The sequence below is a fragment of the Trichoplusia ni genome, chromosome 13, assembly GCF_003590095.1.
Source record: "Trichoplusia ni isolate ovarian cell line Hi5 chromosome 13, tn1, whole genome shotgun sequence".
Lineage (NCBI taxonomy): Eukaryota > Metazoa > Arthropoda > Insecta > Lepidoptera > Noctuidae > Trichoplusia > Trichoplusia ni.
Genome location: NC_039490.1, coordinates 1,205,522 through 1,224,877, shown reverse-complemented (window position 1 = coordinate 1,224,877; position 19,356 = coordinate 1,205,522). Strand labels below are relative to the sequence as shown.

General features: G+C 34.4%; 1 protein-coding gene across 1 annotated transcript in view; it reads right to left on the bottom strand.

Moving 5' to 3' along the window:
• The window catches only part of LOC113500262 (thymosin beta), a 292,534-nt gene extending 274,683 nt beyond the window's left edge, over positions 1-17,851 (bottom strand). Inside the window, exon 1 of the mRNA XM_026880980.1 lies at positions 17,805-17,851. Coding sequence (XP_026736781.1) covers positions 17,805-17,836 — 32 coding nt within the window. The 5' untranslated portion in view covers positions 17,837-17,851. The remainder of the gene's footprint in view (positions 1-17,804) is intronic.
• Between the last annotated feature and the right edge of the window lie 1,505 nt (positions 17,852-19,356).

Sequence of the window (19,356 nt, the reverse complement as noted above, 5' to 3'; positions counted from 1 at the left end):
TCTTTTTTCTTAGGGAATGTCGTTAATGATACTCTTGAAAGGTCCTCATTACACACAAAACAATGTAAATTTTATAATACAGCCAACATTCTTACATTGGTGGGAATAGCATAAAAAAAACAATAAGTATCATAATCATCTGCTTACAAATCTAAAGTATTTATAAAAATTGGTAACTAATGCTTTTACTACAAACTAAATAAATAAATTTAAAAACGACAAAATTCAAATCGGCTAACATAACGATAAACTACAGAAACCAATCTTAAACTAAAGAAGACAACAAACAAAAATACATTTAAGAAAACAATGGCAATACTCATTCAACACATGAGTGAAGCTCCATTAACTTAAAGAAATATACTATTAATATAAATATTTTTCGTTATAGCCAAAGCCGCAGAATGAGTGCCATAGCTATTACTATTGTACCGCCGGAACCCGCATTCGCCGTATTTTCTCAGAACAAGTTGCAAGTGTTTGCCGTTGGTTGCTGCACGCTTCGCTGCTTGCGCTATCACGCTGATAACTGCAACAGATAGTTTTTGTTACTATATCTATAGATGCAGACAATATGTATCCGGAAAATGATTATGTAGTTGATGAAGTTTCAATGAGTCTTGTTTTTATAAGAGATGCTGTTGCTTTAGGAGCAGCAGCACAAGCTGTAGGCCTGCAAGTGCTAACCTATCTAAATGTCGGTAAAAATTAATCAATTTTATAGCCATCAACAAGATTGTACCATGCACCGTAGAACTCGTCTGTCGAATAATTCTAAAGGTAGATAATAAACTAACAAACCTCCAAATACAGTCCCAAATTATTAAAATTACAACAAAACTATAAAAACGTTTTACGACGTTGATATTTTCAAACTTAATAAGAGAATGGTCCCTCTGTTCCCAAGCCCGTCGGTAAGTTTTAAACCTACGTTCAAATTAGACACTGTATTCCTTACTGGAATACGATCTGCCTTCTCCCTCACCCCTTCACAACGACCGCCTATTCGAAATTCAAAAAGGAACGAAAAAGCTGCGCTCGAGTCGGCGGCCATCTTGGATCGGGTTCGTTTGTTTAATTCATGGGCCTATTCGGTTTCTATAGGGTATAAAATAATGCCCTAATTGTATGCAGGCTTTGTGCAAGTAAATTAGCTATTATATAGAGCCACAGCGGCCTCAGTAATGAAGATAGCACGTTCATAAAATTGCTTGGTGTCGAGCTAAATTGATTTTGTCGACCTATTTATGAGTGGGGTGGGTAATTGCGGTTTATTAGGATGCTGGTATGAAAGGGTGAGTGATGGGGGCGAGTATAAATAATAGTCCAAGGACAAAGGATCTATTATTGCTTTCCATTCATTCATAAGTTCAAGTGGAAGCAGTTTTGCTTCGAGGGATGACGTTAAGTGCACGATATGAATGGTAGCGATATAAACAATTGCGTCTATTAGATTACTAATGGTTTGTGAGAAAAAAGAAAAGTAGGTGACATTTTATGGACAGAAAGTTAGATTTAATATCTATAGTCGATGTTTTGAAAGTATTTAATGTAGGGAATATTATAATATTCAGATATTTAGGGCAATTGGAAGTAATGAGTTTTGATACTTAAATTTAATATTTTCTGACAGCTCGTTGTTACACCAACTCTCTTTCGCCTTACACTTTTGAAGCTGGAACTATCCACAGCGTCTGAAAAGAAAAAAATAAATTTTAATTTCATGATTCAGTTACTTTAATATGGATGCCATTCTGTCTTTATCATTACGCTAGTGACAACATACAATAATTCGGTTCGATTTATAAAATTGGATGAAATAAATAATAATATGAAGAAAAGGAAGTACCTAATCTTTAACACTTCCATAAAGACCTGTTGTGATATAGGCAGAGGACATATTTAAATATTTTATCGTAGTAAACAGAGAGAGATGATGTTAATTTTCTTGTGCTGTTTATGCCTAAAATAAGGCATATTTAGCCGCGTTCCTAGTGGAACTGTCATCTTTACTTATGTGTAAACTCTATAGTACACAAATAAATAAGCAAGATACTTCAATACCCACATACACATAATTAAATGATGTATAGTTCGATACACTTCACAACTCACTACGCAAGCCATTAATATAGTTGCAGCCTTACAAACTTGTCTCCGTAAGTGTTGGAACACTCCAAGCCACTCATTTACACAACGAGCTGTCAACAATTGCTCAAATCCGTCATCCACCACTCCATTAACTGTTATTAAGCCTACCACACATTAGCCTGATGCTACAGTCAGCTAAAAATGCAGAAGACAACAATTACAGTAATTAGTACCGTCAGAGAGTCTAGTTCATCCAAACATTCTCGGAAATGTTTTCTGCTTCCCACGGAACTAAATATGAGGTAAATTCCCATTCTCATGATTAAATAATATTTGCTACTGTAATTGGCAAGGCTGTTTATCTAGGTATGGAGTTAATTAACAAAGATATGAGAGTGCATTCACGTAAGTTCGTAGTAAATACTAACATTTATTTCAACGTCGATTCTTTGTTGAATTACTGAATTATGACGTAATTTAAATCACTGAATTTGAATGAATACTAATTAAGTCTATTTTGATTAAATACGTTATTCTGGAGCTGATTTGTGTTTTCACACTTCTTTTACATAAAACAGTATCTGTAAACTCATAATATTTATCTGACTAGATTGTACCGATGATCCCGACAGATTTATCAAGAATTGTAGATGCAAAGCATTTTATTTTTGTTAAGAGTAGAAAAGTAAGTGTGATGGAATGGAGTACAATAATTCCAATAATGTAAGATATAAAATAAAACTAAAACTTTGTTTAAAAACGTTAATTTATTTTTCAGTTTTCCTATTTTGGGGTAATCTTAATTGTTTTTTGTCCTGAGTAACGTACGGTACAGTGCTTTAATTACATTCGCGGTTTTGAGCTTAAAATACCTAACATTTTTTTACGCTTGTCACTTGAGTGCAAGTATCAAATTATAATTTTTATAAACATATCACGTATTTGTATACCTAACAGTTAATATGAAATAACAATAAGATAAAAATAAAATGCATGTTCAACAAAATTCATTTTACATTGAGAGTCAACGATTTTAGTGCGTGGGTTTGGCACCCACTGTGGGATCGTTATAAAATTACTAGAAATGGCATTTAAGGCTTTAGGAATAGAGTTTATAATACTTTGGCTGGAGTGTTGTGGATTGAATAAATACTTTTTCTGAGTTATGTTGAGTACCTATGTTTTATGACACTGTTGTGTTAGGTTAGACCATCAGTAAGTCTTGTTATATTTATTTCTCTACAACAATCTGTTGACTAGTTAAAAAATTTAAAGTAATTACCGCTTTTAACTCACAAACGTTCCTTATGAATGAACAATTATTTGAAGGAAAGAATTCAACCACAGAAGATTTACTAACAGTATTTTTATAGAATTTACAACTGAGATTATGGGAACACAAAAATATTGATAAAATAAAAAAGTCCTTTGTGGACGTATACTTCAACACACAAGGATAACTATTACCGATACTACCGATATCCATTACTCAGCCAAGAGACCGCGTTATTAACAGAACAAGTCCTTTTAACATGTATTATAATAAATGTGAGGTATAGAAATAATCACGTGTCTTGAGAAATTCCTTCAAAACAGTTTGAATAGGATATAATTGTTTATTCAACAGCCACTGCGAGGATAATAGATTTGAATTCTTTCACCATGACACCCATGGCCGTCATAATTTATATTGAATGAGGGAACCGATGGAATTTATATGACGAACGAAAGTAATCAAAACATGACTGTATGTTTCATATTGTGTAGGACATCTGTAGTAACAAAACAATTATGTGAGCTGGGAAACGAAATTACGTAATTGATTTACGATGGAGTTGAATGTGTGTCAGGATATTTTATAACTAACAGTTTAGACTCCTTTTTTGTGGTTCATAAAATTTAGTCAGACTGTCTATCAGTCAACATTCTTCCAGGTGGATGTATTGCTGCTTAAAATCAACACTAATTATTACCATAGGTGTCGAAAAATAAGGTTCTGTATTTTACATCTATCAATGTGCGACCCTTTACTATTTAAATATGCCTAAGTAATTAAGCCAAATTCTTTTTCAATGCCTGTCATGTAGTTTAATAGTTACAGTGAATGGAACTTACGCATGACGTCACTTCTATGCATAATTTTTGCGATGTCGTTACGTCACAAGTAGTCTCCTAAGGTTTAAAGCAGTTTATATTAATATTTATTGTTCAGGTAAAAAAATACGTGTATTTCTGAATTATCTATCGGACGGACTAAAAAGAAAGTACTTTTTGTTATTCTAAGAGTAGAGCAATAGATAATTTCTCTGGTTAGTAGAACTCTGTAGTCTGTAATTCAGTCTATATTGGTCAAAGATTATAGTAGCTTTATCCTTAATATTACAAAATTAATTGCCATTTCGTCGCCAAATAACAATATTCTGTCACATTCTCCAGACCAAGACCAGACACAGCAATAAACCTTCTTACAAGTTACGTATAACAATCAAATGGTTAATTACTCTGACAACTATTTCTGCCACCTAAATCAATCTTAATAAACGTCACAAAAACTCGTTGATAAGAGTGCATTGACCTCACGTGCGGCTGGTATCTGCCCCATATTTACGTAACTTATCTATTTTCGTGAACCGGAATTGAGATAGGTCGTGGTTGTGGTGTCGTGAATAGAAAGTGAGCAACACCTTACGTTTAACCGTCTTCGAGTTTTCGTTTGACTTGAATCGAAATTTTTCGATGGAAGATCAACGAAAGTATACACAGTTTAAAAGTTATTTATTATTGACTCTTTCGTTTGTAATGTTAGTTCGATTTGACCAGGTTATGTTTAACAGCCCTAAGTTTCTTACAGCGTCAGCTTCGGATGTCAAATTCTCGTTCGATTTAAAACTAATGTGATGACACTGTAATTATCACAATATATCCAATTAGGCAAGGCACTTGTGATACAAAGATTCTTCTTCCTAAAATCGATTTAATGATCTCCCTTTTTGCAGTTTCTCTCATTGAGAGTTTCAGAAGCAAGAAAACTTTGACTAGGGTTATACTTCTTTATTTAGTTAACTTTAAGTTACTCTTAAAGTTTTGAATTATATTCATACATTATACAAGATCAGTCAACCTACACAGTAGTGTGTCGCGTCCCTTCGATAGTCCCAGCTCAGACATCACCCCACGTTGCATACTCAAATAATATTGTGTTACACCTGTGTTTGCATTTAAAAAAACCTTGACCTTACATTCTTTGTGGCTGTCTGACAAAATATTCGATGCTATTTTGTGATTAAATTGATTAGTAGACATTTTTTAAGCGTCGTGAGCCCATGTTTAGACATTCTGTAAATCTAATCCATTTTTCTCTAATTGTAAGCTATAGTAAACATCCACGTTTTTAAGTAAGAACTGAATAAATATCCAATATTTCAACCTTGTTACCAAGCAAGAATATTGTACAACAAAAATGAGTAAACATTTATTTTGTCCGCTTAACTTTCTTATAAGTATTAAAGTGATTCATGTCTCGTAATATTTCAATATAAAGCCGTCCCCAAAACGACCTCAAAAGAAAGTTCTCAAGGTCAAAGTCAGTTCAGTTCAGTATTACAGGCGTTACGATGACATATAACAAAAAGTAACTTGCCAGTGGCCTTGAAAGGAGTCAATGATCGGAAACCCTTGCATCCGTCGACTGCACTCTTTCCCTCTCTCTCCCACTACTAGTAAAAAGTACAGCCGTCTCTTTTGCACGCCCGCCGCAGCGAGTTGCATCGGCCAATGAGAGGGCGGCGCAAGCGCAACGGCGCGCGTCGTTTGTTCAACTGGATCGTTAGGGGTGTCAGCTTTTTCTAAAGCTCTCATGCGAGCTTTTTATTGTTAATTGAACGACGCTAGCATGAATTAATGTAGGACTGGTATTTTAATACTTGTGAGTTTTCCAACTTATAAAAATATTGTATTTGATACTATGTTGGTACAGGGTTGTCTCTCCGTGCCGGACACACACTAACCATAGGTAATCAAAATGAGTAAGTAACTTTGATACTAATGATATTTTTAATAGGTTGATTTAAAGTTAAGAAGTTTACTAAAACGTATTAGGAAACGAATTAAACCTTTGGTTACCTTAACTGCTAAAAAATGGAAGTTCAACTTTAAACAGAAACTAACCACAAACGATCATAATAAAGAACACAATACTTATAAATTAAATATATTATGTATACGCTAAAGCCACTTATTTAAAGCTAAGATAAAAGTACATCATCAGATACAGCCCAAACTTCAGCACAGCCCTAAGTCAACCCCGACCTGGACTATTATTATTGCTAAGCGATCGTGGCTTGAATACATAATGATTTATTTTATAAAACTCACTAGCACACTGTAGCCTATTCTTATTCCAAGCCACACTCCCTTTTGTTTTCTTCCATATTTTTTTTCCACTTTCCTAAGTCATTGTGTGTACTGTCGTCAAGTATGGGACAAATATCGCTGGAGTGTGTTATGCCTGTGAGGTGCCGGCTCCCCGTTTTGGGTAAAACTTGTTTTAAGATACCAAGCTCCTGTTTCTGTTATACTTGATGTTGATCGATATTCGGTATGGTTTTTAGGGAAAGTATTTGAATTTACGTGGGAGGTTGATAAAGGAACAAATCTTTGATATTTTTGTTAGCTATTGAGGTAAACCGGTAAAAAATACTGAAATGGCTGTTACATGAACTAGAATAGAAACTATATGTAGTACGTAAAAATCGATTCCCAAAACTCTACCTGGCTTTTCCCCAAATTAAAAGTATATTATAATCAGGTCCTAGACTTACCTAATTGAATTCATGTTAATATATCATAAAGGGCGTCAATCCATTAATTCCATATCCCAAAAACACGGTTTTTGGGATATGGAACGTTACGTTACGGTACGTTTATTGTAATTCCAATATTAGTTAACTTTTATGTTGACTGGTAGAATAGAGAACGCTACCGGCAATAAATCCGCCTTAGTACATATTTTGAACAAGAGGTATTCAATAAATATGATTAAATTACTCTACTTAAAGTTGATAAAGACCCAGATACTTTCCATCTCGCAAACCTAGTCACAAAGCCTCTTCAATTCAGTCAAAGTAAGTGATGTATCTACTCGTAACAGTGCGTTAGGTTCTAGTGAGTACACGTTGGCACCTAGCACTCGTCTATCGAATACCAACTAGCTCTCAGGAATTACGGAAAACGTAAAGCAGTTGAACGAACTCTTACTATTTGACATGATTAACTCCGCCGCGGAAAACTGTTGAGATAGGTATGTCGTTACGTGCCAATGTTCTCCTAGATCAATGGAAATAATTAATGCCTTAGTTCTCTTTGTATTTAGATGTCTAACTAAGTTATGATATCTTTGAATAACGTTATCCACGCAACCAAATGATGGAGACAAAAAAGACAAAGAAGTCTTCTTTAAAAGTAGTGTTTTTTGGGTACTGGAATATGGGTCTATGTATCTGTATGTTTAATTGTGTACGCCTCATGAAAGAATATCAGTTCAAGAAGCTTAATAGAGCTGTATACTTGATAGAACAAATACAAAAAGGTATTTAAAAAAATCCGATAAGAATTAAAATTGAGTATTCTAGTTGGAGAATGATCTTTACTCTTTGATTTCTTTGTTAAACTTGATTCGTTATACTGAGTTGGTCAAATTCAGAAAAAAATCACGATACTAGATGTCAAAAAACCTCGTAAAGCTATTCGTCAATCAACATGTCTATTAGTTGTGTTGACTTTATTGACGTACGTGTGAAAAGGGTCGAAGTAATTACTCCAAACTAATTTGATGTCAAACTCAAGGATAGCTTGGTGACAACTCTGACAACTGACAACGCGCCGACAAAATGTCTGATGGAGTTTAGTCTTATGTTGTTTGGACAGATGGCGTGGCTGTGTTAAAGAATTTGGAATTATTGTTTTAGTTAATTAGTTATTTTTTGTTGTATTCCATATATGTTACAGTGATGGCTTAAAAATTAAAGATCCTGTTGAATAAAACGGCGTTAGTACTGATTTAAAAAGTAAGAGAAGTGTGACCGCGTTGATACTGTATTACATTCTTATTTTTAATAAAACCTAGATTTGTTTTATGATAAAACCAACGATTCGAATAATAAGCTTATGTAAAGAAAAAGTATGCAAATTCACACCATCAATTAAAACAACTGAAAATAAAGTAATTAAAATCATTAGTACAAATATAAAAAGCGGAATAAATTACTGGAAAAATTTACAATCGCTTTCAAAAGATAGGCGATAACATTTTAATATTTTTTGTTTGACTCACACTCAAAATAATACTTTAGTGCGTTGTAATAAGGTTGAATGTTGGTTTCATAGTTATAGTTACACTAGACTGGGTTCTAATTACTTGCATTAGCATAGGGACGGGACAGGTCCCACTATTGTTCTCGTTTCCCATCGGGAACGCGGAATTTGATTCACGTCAATTCGAGATGGCATCTTAGTAAGCGGTCTCGATGTAAAAGTGCCATTAAAAATGATTTATGCAGAATTAATGATGTTTTTGTATCGATATTACAATGAACAAGTTTCGTTGTACTGCTCTAGTCGGGAATTAATTGTCTTTTGACATGAACTGGATTTTGTACCGTAAATGTAACTTGTGGAACTAGTCATGATCCATTCAATATTTATTTCGTCGTATTAAAGCTGTTCAATGTATTGTTCTAAAAGAAATTATAGTCATCTTTAAAATATGCGGTAAAAATGCAGGGTAAATAACTGACACGTCCCGTTAAAGGCTAGAGGCTAAGGTTAAGGCTAAAATAATTCTAGAAGGACCGATTTTCAAGTACAGCATTTTAACAATTAGCCCAACCAATATTCATCCCATTTGGCATTATACAGAAACTATCACAATTTGTAAAATCGATTAGGAATTCCCATTCACTACGCCGCGTTCCAAATTCAAATTTTGTCTATCTTTTAAAGGGTTGGAGCGTGGTAAAACGGTAAACGTCGAAATAAAATTTAACACGGTGACGTTAATGGGGCCGGTCGATTGGACCGAGTGCGTTACCATTGGGAATCTTATTCGGAAAGTATTTCTGAACAGGTTTTACTACTCATGTTTAATATGCTTTGGGGTCTATTTTATGGATTTGGGTTTTGAGAGGACGTTTGGATACTGTGAATTGTAGGGTTAAGTAAAAGATTGTTGAGTGTCATCGTTTTGAATTTTGGTTGTTTTTGAGGTAACTTTTGTTTAAAAATTAACTTTAGGAGCTATGGTTTGAGACATTCACAATCAAAATTTTCCAGTCTTTCGCTTACTGGCTTATATTTAATCTCCTGACACAAGTTAGTATTGCGGGGCTCCCTCGGCTGCGTCATATTGTATTTGTTGACCTGACTCATTGCAATTAACGTGATCACAAAGCAGAGTGACAAACATGTGTCATGCGATGCTATGTCACCAGGGTTCGTGAATGAGAGTGTATTATTTATACTTCCCGGTTTTTAGTCACTTTGAACATTCTGATTTGTATTTAAGTTCCATTTTTACGCAGTGAAAAGTCTGCCACTGGACAATTAATGGAAAATGCTTAAATAAAGAAAAAGACATGTTGGTTTCGTTAATGAAGTAATTTAAGTTTGTCATTTTGATACATTCGAGCGTTTTCATTCGTCGATTGGGATTGTTTGGAATGTCGCTTATTTAAGGGGGTGAAGAAATTTCTGATAAATGGTTGGTGGTGGTTGTATTTCCCTTGTTTTTAGGCAAAGATACCAAAATAAAAAATACCAAAGTCCTCTAAAAATGCTTCCAAACTCTATCATTTGAATCGACTCTAGCAGCTAACAGGATGTAAAGTGCCTAAAAATCCCATTGGTATTGAAATATTTTAATTCTACTTTCACTACGTAAGTGTAGTATGTGTATGATAAAACATGCCGCAAAAGTTTTTACAAAACTTTTTCAGATATTTAATTTATCAAATATAGGCAGGTGCATCCTAACCTATGTTTCTCCGTACCCTTTTGTCACTAATAAGAATAATGTCTGACAGATACGTCTGCTCATAAAAGTCAGGGCATAACCAATAACTATCAAGTTGCTGTGACACAAATAACGACTCTAAAAAAAAGAAATAATCAATTGATCAAATAAACACACCTTTTATGTTTTAAACACCCATTAATATGCTACATGTTGGTTCAAAAAGGGGTTACAAATTGAATTCTTATCGTCCGGTAATGAATTAAAATTGAATAAAACCTATTAAATACATTGGGGGAGATTTTTATCTATATTTATTTAATGGTTACAAAATTCACTCATTTACCTATAATTGTTTGTTTGTAATCGGTATACATCGTACAAATATGGTAAAGAAAACAAATCGATTTGATGACAAATATATGACCGTAAAAACGTTGTTTAACTTCTATCATAATTTATAGGTTTTTTTGTTATATCGAAAACAGAAATATATCAACTGTCAAGCTATCATGGTTCAAGACACACAGGTTGACGGACGGACAAACAAAGGACAGACGTTGCCTTAGAAAAAGGTTCAGTTTTTACCCTTTGGTCACGGAACCATGATAAATAAAGAGAGCATGTTGAAATAAATTTGCTATTACAAATAATACGCTCGTCGCCCTATAAACTTGACCTAGTGTTACAGAACATATCTGTAACACAGTACTTATCGTGTTTAAACCCTATCAGAATGGATGTAGTGAACCTTCCCTTCATTACATATTCTTCCATGGGCCATTAACGACCAATCCAATACCATAAATATGGTACTTAGTGGTACCAAATACGTCAATATACGATACTGTATAAATAATATTAAATTGTTGACTTCACATACAATTGAACTAACTTTTTTGTTTTGATAATGACACCGGCATTTATGAATTTAATCAAACATTCCTTTTCACAAACATTCAAGTCACATGCACAAAGACACCTAGACTCAGGACAAGGATTCGTAGATCCCATAAACGTTTGTCCGGGGATCGAACGCTGGACACGTCGCGCGCAAGGGGTTTGGCGTGGTGACTTCAAACAGAGTTTAAACCCAAATACCAGTACCTTATTGCTACCACTACCACTTCAAATAAGTCAGCGGGAATTGTGGAAGCGCGACGCCGATCTACAAAGTGTAGAGTGCTGTCTCTCTTTTTCTCAACTGCCATCAAATTACTTGATGAGGTTGATGTAGAGTTCCACTTCGCTTAACACTGAAGCATCCGCAATACATGTATCGTTTTTTAATTTAATTTAATAATCATTTTACACGCAATTGTACTTACTGAACTTTTTATTGAGTTGAAAAGAAGTATAATTTTACGATTCGAATTTAAAGTTAATCGTGTATTCAAATTGTAGATCTTTGTTAGGGGATTTTTTATGCGTGAATTTATTTTATTTAAAATATTTATATATAATTTTCAATAATAACTGGCGGTCAAATTGGTAGTATTTCAATTTTATATATATAACATTACAAAAGCGTCTAGTAACTGTTTAATGCTATTTTAAGTATAAATACTATTATGGTATTTGGCCAAATATCGTTCTTATTTATATACTCGTTAAACTTATTGCTCAAATGTATGTTTATGACATGTCTTTCCGACAAGACATGTCCTCAACTGTCACTTCAATACATTTCTCCGACCCGGTATCGACACTTGTAGAAATGTAATTTATCTACTGACTGGCTTGCTCATTGGACCAGTCGACAACAACTTTGTCCACGTAGATTTCTTATACATGAAATATGCATAAAAGGTAAAAAATATTTCATAACAACTCTACTCCTATTAACTACAGCGTGATTCTTAAGCCTTTATTAATAAATGATCTATCTAACACTGAAATAATTTTCAAAATCGGACTAGCACTTCCGGAGATTAGCGCGTTCCAACAAGGTCTTCAGCTTTATTATAATTATTAGAGTAAATTAAATATCTTTAAAACCTTACATTAATAAGCTAGAAACTTAAACCTATCTACTACGAAACGAAGATCAAGAGACTCTACAATAACAAATGCTTTATTCTGTGGTTCAACTTTTTTGATCCACGTTTAAGCGCTCTATTTCTTACTTTTTTTTTGTTATCGAGTGATACCGGTTTGTCCCAGCTCTAGCATCCAGTTATTGTGGAGGTCCTGCTGAGCCCTTTGTTACCATGTTCGGGATAAATGTAATGGTCTTTGTAAGCTTGTATCTTTGATGTTCTGTATAAACTTGTTAAGTATTGGAATTGTAACAAATGGCTAATATTTTTTTAAGAATAATAATTTACATCCGACTTCAACTAAAAACTAAAGAGCCAAATTAGATGAATCTGGGACTAAATGACATATTGAAAAAGTTAAGAAATAACAAAATCGTTTCATCACAAAGATTAAAAAAAAACCAACGACTAGAATACCTCCTTCTATTTGAAGTCTTTTAAATAAGCCGTTGTGTCAGAAAACTACAAAACTATCAGAAAATAACTAAACCTTCAAAAACGTACTTTATAACCTAAATTGATTAACTAAGAGGTTCGTTTATCTATCTAGACAAAACTTATTACATACATTTATTATGTGCACATGTAAACCCCCATATACCCTATTGTCATTGAAGTTATACAGCTAATACTTCAAGCATATTTCTATGGAGAGATACACGTAGCAAGGTCAGCTTCAGCACGTGTGCAGTCTTATTGGGGGTTGGAGTCTGCATGACCGGCGGCCGTCACCTTGACCCGAGAGTATTGAAACCAGACCTAGCTCCCTGTGTAGCCTACATACGAGCCTATAGGATGGACCCTTCGATGTACATGCATTGTACTGTTCCTTTTGTTATGCTCGATTAAGCCGGCTTTGGCTTACTCTCTCGCATTAATATCTATTTTTTAAACTAAGTTGGTGACATGACGCGTTAATGTAGAGTTATTTGACAATGGACAAAAATGTTTCTTTTTTGTGTTAATCGGTGTTTTGATTTGAAGATTATTGCCTCCTTATTCTAAAGTCACTAATTTACTAATGTATTAGATTAATTTCGAAAGATAAAGGGCTTGATTGATTGCTTGGTTGATTTTTGATGTCCACTTTTGTAGAGTCGATTTATGTAGTCTTTTCAATTTGATAGCTGCAATAGTGTTTTTTTTTTAAACTTGCCACTAAGGTAGTTTAGTTAGGCCACTTAGGTAGACAGCCTCTTTTGCAGTTCCTTACTATTTTATACTTCGTTTAAGAAATTTTCTACTGGGGTTTAACAGCAAGTACCTATCATAAACATTAGCAATGAAATTGGGATATCCAAAACGTAAGGATCTTAAGTTCATATCGGAAGTCAGAATAATTATTCGTTCATAATTTAATACTAGTAGACACCTTTGTATTGGTCTGTATCTACTAATAAACTGGCATCTGCTTCCGCCACGTGTTAACACACAGACAAACAAACACAGTTTATGTTCTGTGGGGTGAACTCCATCGGTTTCGAATATCTAACGTCAGTTTTAATTTGGACATGCAACTATTTAAAAGTGCCGTTTCGGAGAATTTTAGGAATAGTTCCCTGTTGGAAGACAAAAAGGTTTCTATAATTAGATTGTATTATTCGTACAGCTGATGCAGGGATGATTATTTATTTTTTAATCTATACTTTATAGATATATATAAAGCTGAAGAGCAGAAGAAAAAAATAGGGCAGGTATAAATCATAGCATATATCTTCTACCCACGGGGACGAAGTCGCGGGCAACAGCTAGTATACAATAATATTCAATTTTGGATTGTTTTTATACGCTATAAAAATATGACTAACTAATTAGCCTTTAATTGTAGGAACTAAAGAGGTATTTAGACCTGTTTTAAATGAGTAGATATTCATTGTGTTTATTTTCAGAAGGCTTTTGATCGTCATCCTTATTCTGAGTCGGGTTATTTTATTAAAACTTCAAATTGTATCTATCTTAATATTAACCTCATTTAACCTACTCATCTTTCATAGCCTCATATTTGTGTAATGTAAATTCTATAACCTATAAAGACGATAAAAAATATAATAAAATACAAAATGTACATTAATATTATGTTTTTGTTTAATTGTTTATTACGTAGCAGCTTGCATCATCAATAAGTAATTCAATATATCTATCTTTTCCCATTTATCATAAAGTGATTTAATATGTATCATCTGTGGCCATCCTCGAAAGCTACCTACTCGATTATTTTTTTAATTCCTCAAAATTAGCACGTAGAACCAAATGAATAAAAACCTCTTTATAATATTAAGAGTATAAAATGTTAGATTCTTAAAAACATGGTGATATTAAAACTGTGGCGACCTTCGTCCGTCGGTTGGTATAAAGGGCACAAAGAAGATATAACGCTCGTGTTTTATAGAGCATGGGGTGGCGAGACCTTGGCAGTGAAATGTCGACTGTCGGCCGTGTCGGCATGTGTGCGCTAGGGATGGGACACTATCGATACTCTGTTACTATACTCGTGTAATTTGTATTAAGGGAGGTGTTCGTATGAAGATTTTTTTTTGCGATTGAGCAGATTATTGTGTGTGAGGGTTGTCTTTATTGAATGGAAGTTAGCACCGATGAAGTTTTAAATTAAGTTTGGAAATTGCTAATTTTGTCCAATCATTTTCTTTATTATACTAAAAAGGTTTCGTAAATTGTCCTCAATTTTAAACACTAATGCATATAAATATGAAATAACTTCTACCACTTGATAGATAACACGTGAAGGCTAAAGTAAACCATACTAAAAAAAACAAAATCCTGATAAGTCATGATAAACAAAAATTAAAAGTTCAACTTTAATTCAATTTATCGATAAGTGATCGAAACAGCTGACGTTGTGGTACGTCACTAGAATTGAGAACAAAAACCTGTCTGGTGGTCACTCCTGACCTCCCCAGGTAGGCCTGCGCCCCTCATGCGGAGAAATTATTATACTTTATACCCACACGAAACACATAACCTTTTAACGTCAACTTTTTTCACTCCCATATGTCGGTACTTAGCAAATGTTAAATGGCAGACATTTTTTCTTCTAATTTTTACTTTTTTTTTCGTTGAATGGCCTTACACGTCCCTATTGCCACCGGACGCTAAACTGGCAACATTTAATAATTCGGTCTGGTAACTCTGGGGTTGAATTTATTAGCGATGGCCACTGAACTGCAATTTGTCCTTGCCCTTTTCTTGTGTCGAATCAATAATTGTAATTTTTAGATAGATTTGTGTGGTTCGGCGTCAACTGATTTGCGTCAGACTGCATAAAATTTCTGGTGCTGTATTTATAAGGTATAAATTGTTTGTTCTTTATCGGAATCCATTTTCGTGTTTTTTACTTATTGTATACCGAGTTTTCAGATAGCAAAAAAGACGCAGTGTTCATATATAATGCAATATCTATTGTTTTCTTTTAATCATTATTAACATTTTAAGAGTCGATTGTTTTGCGTGTCTCAGACTATAATATAGCCTAGACTATGCTTAATAAGAACAAGCAAAAAAAAAAATGTAATGAGAACAATTTGCTTCAGTGCCCGATTAGAACTTTTTGGTTAAATCTAAGAAGAAATTTAAGAAGCTATCAATTAACAGATTTATCACATACTCGTGCAATTAATTATCGATCAATATTAAAAAAAAGTGTTCTTAGAACTGCCTATTTCTTAATGGACGCTCATGGCGTACTTTAAACTTTGTAATAACGATATATAACATTGTTATAGTATGGCAGATACTCCATCAGTGCTACAGGTGATATTTTTCCACGAAATCGCGAAGACAATAAACAGGTTAAAAATACTGAGTGGCCTAGCAAGTAGGTCGCAGAAACCAGTAGCTACTGCAGCTAGACAACTATTGTCTTTTTACGTTATTTTGATACCGGGTTGTGTGGTCTAGTGTTAATGGAAAATTCTGCTCAGACGTCGGGGTAATTGAGGGCTCGGAATTTATTGATGTCAAGTAAATGTCAGTACTTCACATGTGAATGAATTTGTGATGTGAAATAATTGTGGGCTTTTGTTTTATTGAAGGCGATCGAAGGACAATTATTATATTTGGGAGAGGAATTGAAAAATATATATTTTTAAATGGTTCTAAATTCATGCTTAATTTGAATGGATTTGTATATAAGAAAAGTATTCTGATAGACTCTTAAGCCAGTAACAGACTTGACGGATCTAAAAACATACGGGCGTATCTACGTTGCATCTAATATTCATTATTTCTAAGCATCATCATCTTCTCATCTAACGATGACGTGTAACCACGAAAATAAATTTGCGACTCGTTTTTATCACGTGAACCAGAGTACGTACCCTCTAAAATCCGTAATACACAATATATACCAAATATTCCGCACGAATTATGAATGAATTAGTCACTTACTACGTACTATCGTGCGTCTATCGTTTGACATAGCGTGGCGTTCGGGCGTCGTCGGGCGCCTCCGTCAACGATCGTGAAAGCTCGTGCCAGTGACCTAGGATAACATGCAACTATGAGTGCGCGCGAGTCGACTTAGAAACCGTTTTTAACGCAGCGACGCTAGGGTTGGCAAGTTTGCTTTTTACATATTTCATATTTTTTTGTTTCAAGTACTTGTTCTGGAATGTCTGTGCTATTTGATCTCAGAATTTAGTTTTAACATTTGTTTTTGCTTCAGAATTGGAATGTTCTAGCTGAATAAATGGGGTTTTGTAGTTGGAAAAACTATGGATTGTTTTATAAAAAACTGTTAAAGAACTCCTATCAAGTACATCTTATTCTATTTATTCTAACAAGAAACCTACATGGCATTCAAATTAAATATTAAATCCTTATATAAAGTCTATTTCATGAACAAGGCAACCACACAAGTTCACAAAATACGACACATTTCCTTCCTTTATTCAAAACCGCACACGTTCCAAACAGTTATGCGCTTACAATAAAATGGAAACAATACGCAGTCTGCCACGTTCAGCGTCTAATTAGAATTCCTACATAAGACTAAACAAGAATAATTCTATTCCCGGGAAAGTGCACGAGCATGACCGGGTGTATTGACCTGTGCTTCCTATCGCTAAGTTGGCCTAGGTTAGGCCGCGCGTCACTAGTGACGTGGACTACACGCCATTTTCTAATGCCGGGAAAAATGCTTTTTTCTTGTTTCTAACATGGATTTTGAATTTGGAATTCGTTTTGAGCATGAATTGAGGTTGTTTAAGATAGGTTTATGTCATGAATTGAGATTTAAATGAGTCTTTATTCGAATTTGAATTTGTGCTTGTTGCATTATTTTAGGAGCTTTGTGTCATGAATTAAGAATAGTTGAAAGCGGTGGAATATTGATGAATTATTTAACTTTATAGTTTATATGCATTGCTAAAAAGGAATGTAATATTGTAGCAACATCCAAGGAAGAATAAAATATGAACTCGTAATTTATTATTCTATTTTTGATATTATTATATTCACTCAATTTGATATAATTTAATATATAGATATACGAAAAGCATTCGACTATAACTGATTTAAATGAAAATGCAACAATAAAACCAGAGTACATGCAATTGATGGAATTTTAACTTTTTTTACAAATTACAGAAGCATTATTTCAGCCTTACTAGGAACTTATTAGAAAGGGTGTTAGAAAAATAAAAACTCACCTTTTTCCCTCCGGGTAGGCCGCTGACGTCATCACACGTGCACCGGCGACGTGCAACACTGTGCGATGAGAGACTGAAGAAAATATCGACACAACAACTATGCCAGAATACACCGACTAGGAAAAATTAAAAATATCTAATAAAATAATATAAAATAAATAGGGTAAGTTCTATGTCAATCTGTCTAATCAAGTGTTAGTTAATGGTGACGATATTTTTTTCAATGTTGTAAGTGCAAGGTTAAGTGTGAGGTGCGCTAGTCGTCCGGGACGCGCGAGGGCTCGGTGGCCACTGCGCCGGCGCACTCCCGCCGTCAGTGAAATTACGTCAGCGCGCACACTGGCCGCGCACACCCCTTTCTTTTTTTTCTGTAATTAATTTCTTGTAAGATTTTTGGCGATGCATTTTTTTTAATAAATGATCTTCGTTGCGATAATGTGAGGCAGTTTTGAAGCGAATCACGTTCAAGTATTTTATTTAGTTTATATTTTTTCTATAATATTATTCTTTGCTATTATAATATAGAACCGGTATTGTTTAACATATTTTCGATTTGCTATGATAAATTAAGTAGGAATGTGGGTAAACTTCGCACATTTTTATAATAAAACAATGCAGTCACACACAGCGCAGTGCTTCAAAAGGCATTGTTACTCCGAGTTCAATTAATTTAGTTGTTAACTTGGTTTATTTAGATTTAAGCTACTTTTTACTCTATGTTTGAGTCTTTGAATAGTAAGCATTCTAACACAAATTCTGAAACGAGCCCTAAATAAGCAACCCACTAAGAATCTTCTAAGACTAAAAAGATCTAACAATTTAGTGGGGAGCAGTATGAACGCTGCCTACCCGGGCGCACCGCAGACGATCCCGGTTACCTGCGCAAGAGTCGCTCACGCACACAGCCGCGCGCGCACGCACACACGCGCGCCGCGAGACGTGACACAGACGCCGGCTCCTAATGCCGATGTGAATGTCAAGGGAAAATGGCGCTAGTGAAATTTTGATTTTTTATTTAACTTGTTTTTGTACCTTTTTTCGGTAAAGGTGAGTTATTAGTATGGAATTTCGTCGATATTATTAGCACATCTGAACTGAATTCGCGTTCTTCCCCGGTAATTAAGTATCGTGTAAGAACAATGCAATGAATGGTATAGCTAAGCAAATTTATATGGGTGCTGCTGTATTTAGTAAAATTAATTACTTTAACTATTATTAATTTTTTATATTGTTAAAACTTGAGGATTAATTTGGGCAATTAAAATACATTAACTAAATCCATTCCTAAATTTCAACTTGGCGTTTCAACCAACGCCAGCCAATAGCTACGCGTCTGACATGTAAATAGTTTCTCTACACCACAAGATAAAGGTACCCTTTATCATACAAATTGCATACAACAAAAACACCTGACGACACAAATAAAACCATCGAAAACGCGGTGTCCTCTAACGAAATTCAGCCGACGATTCTATCCACGAGACCATTAAATGGACATTGGCACTAAGGAATTCTCAGTCACCGTCGCTTGCCCGTATCCCCTAAGCTAAGA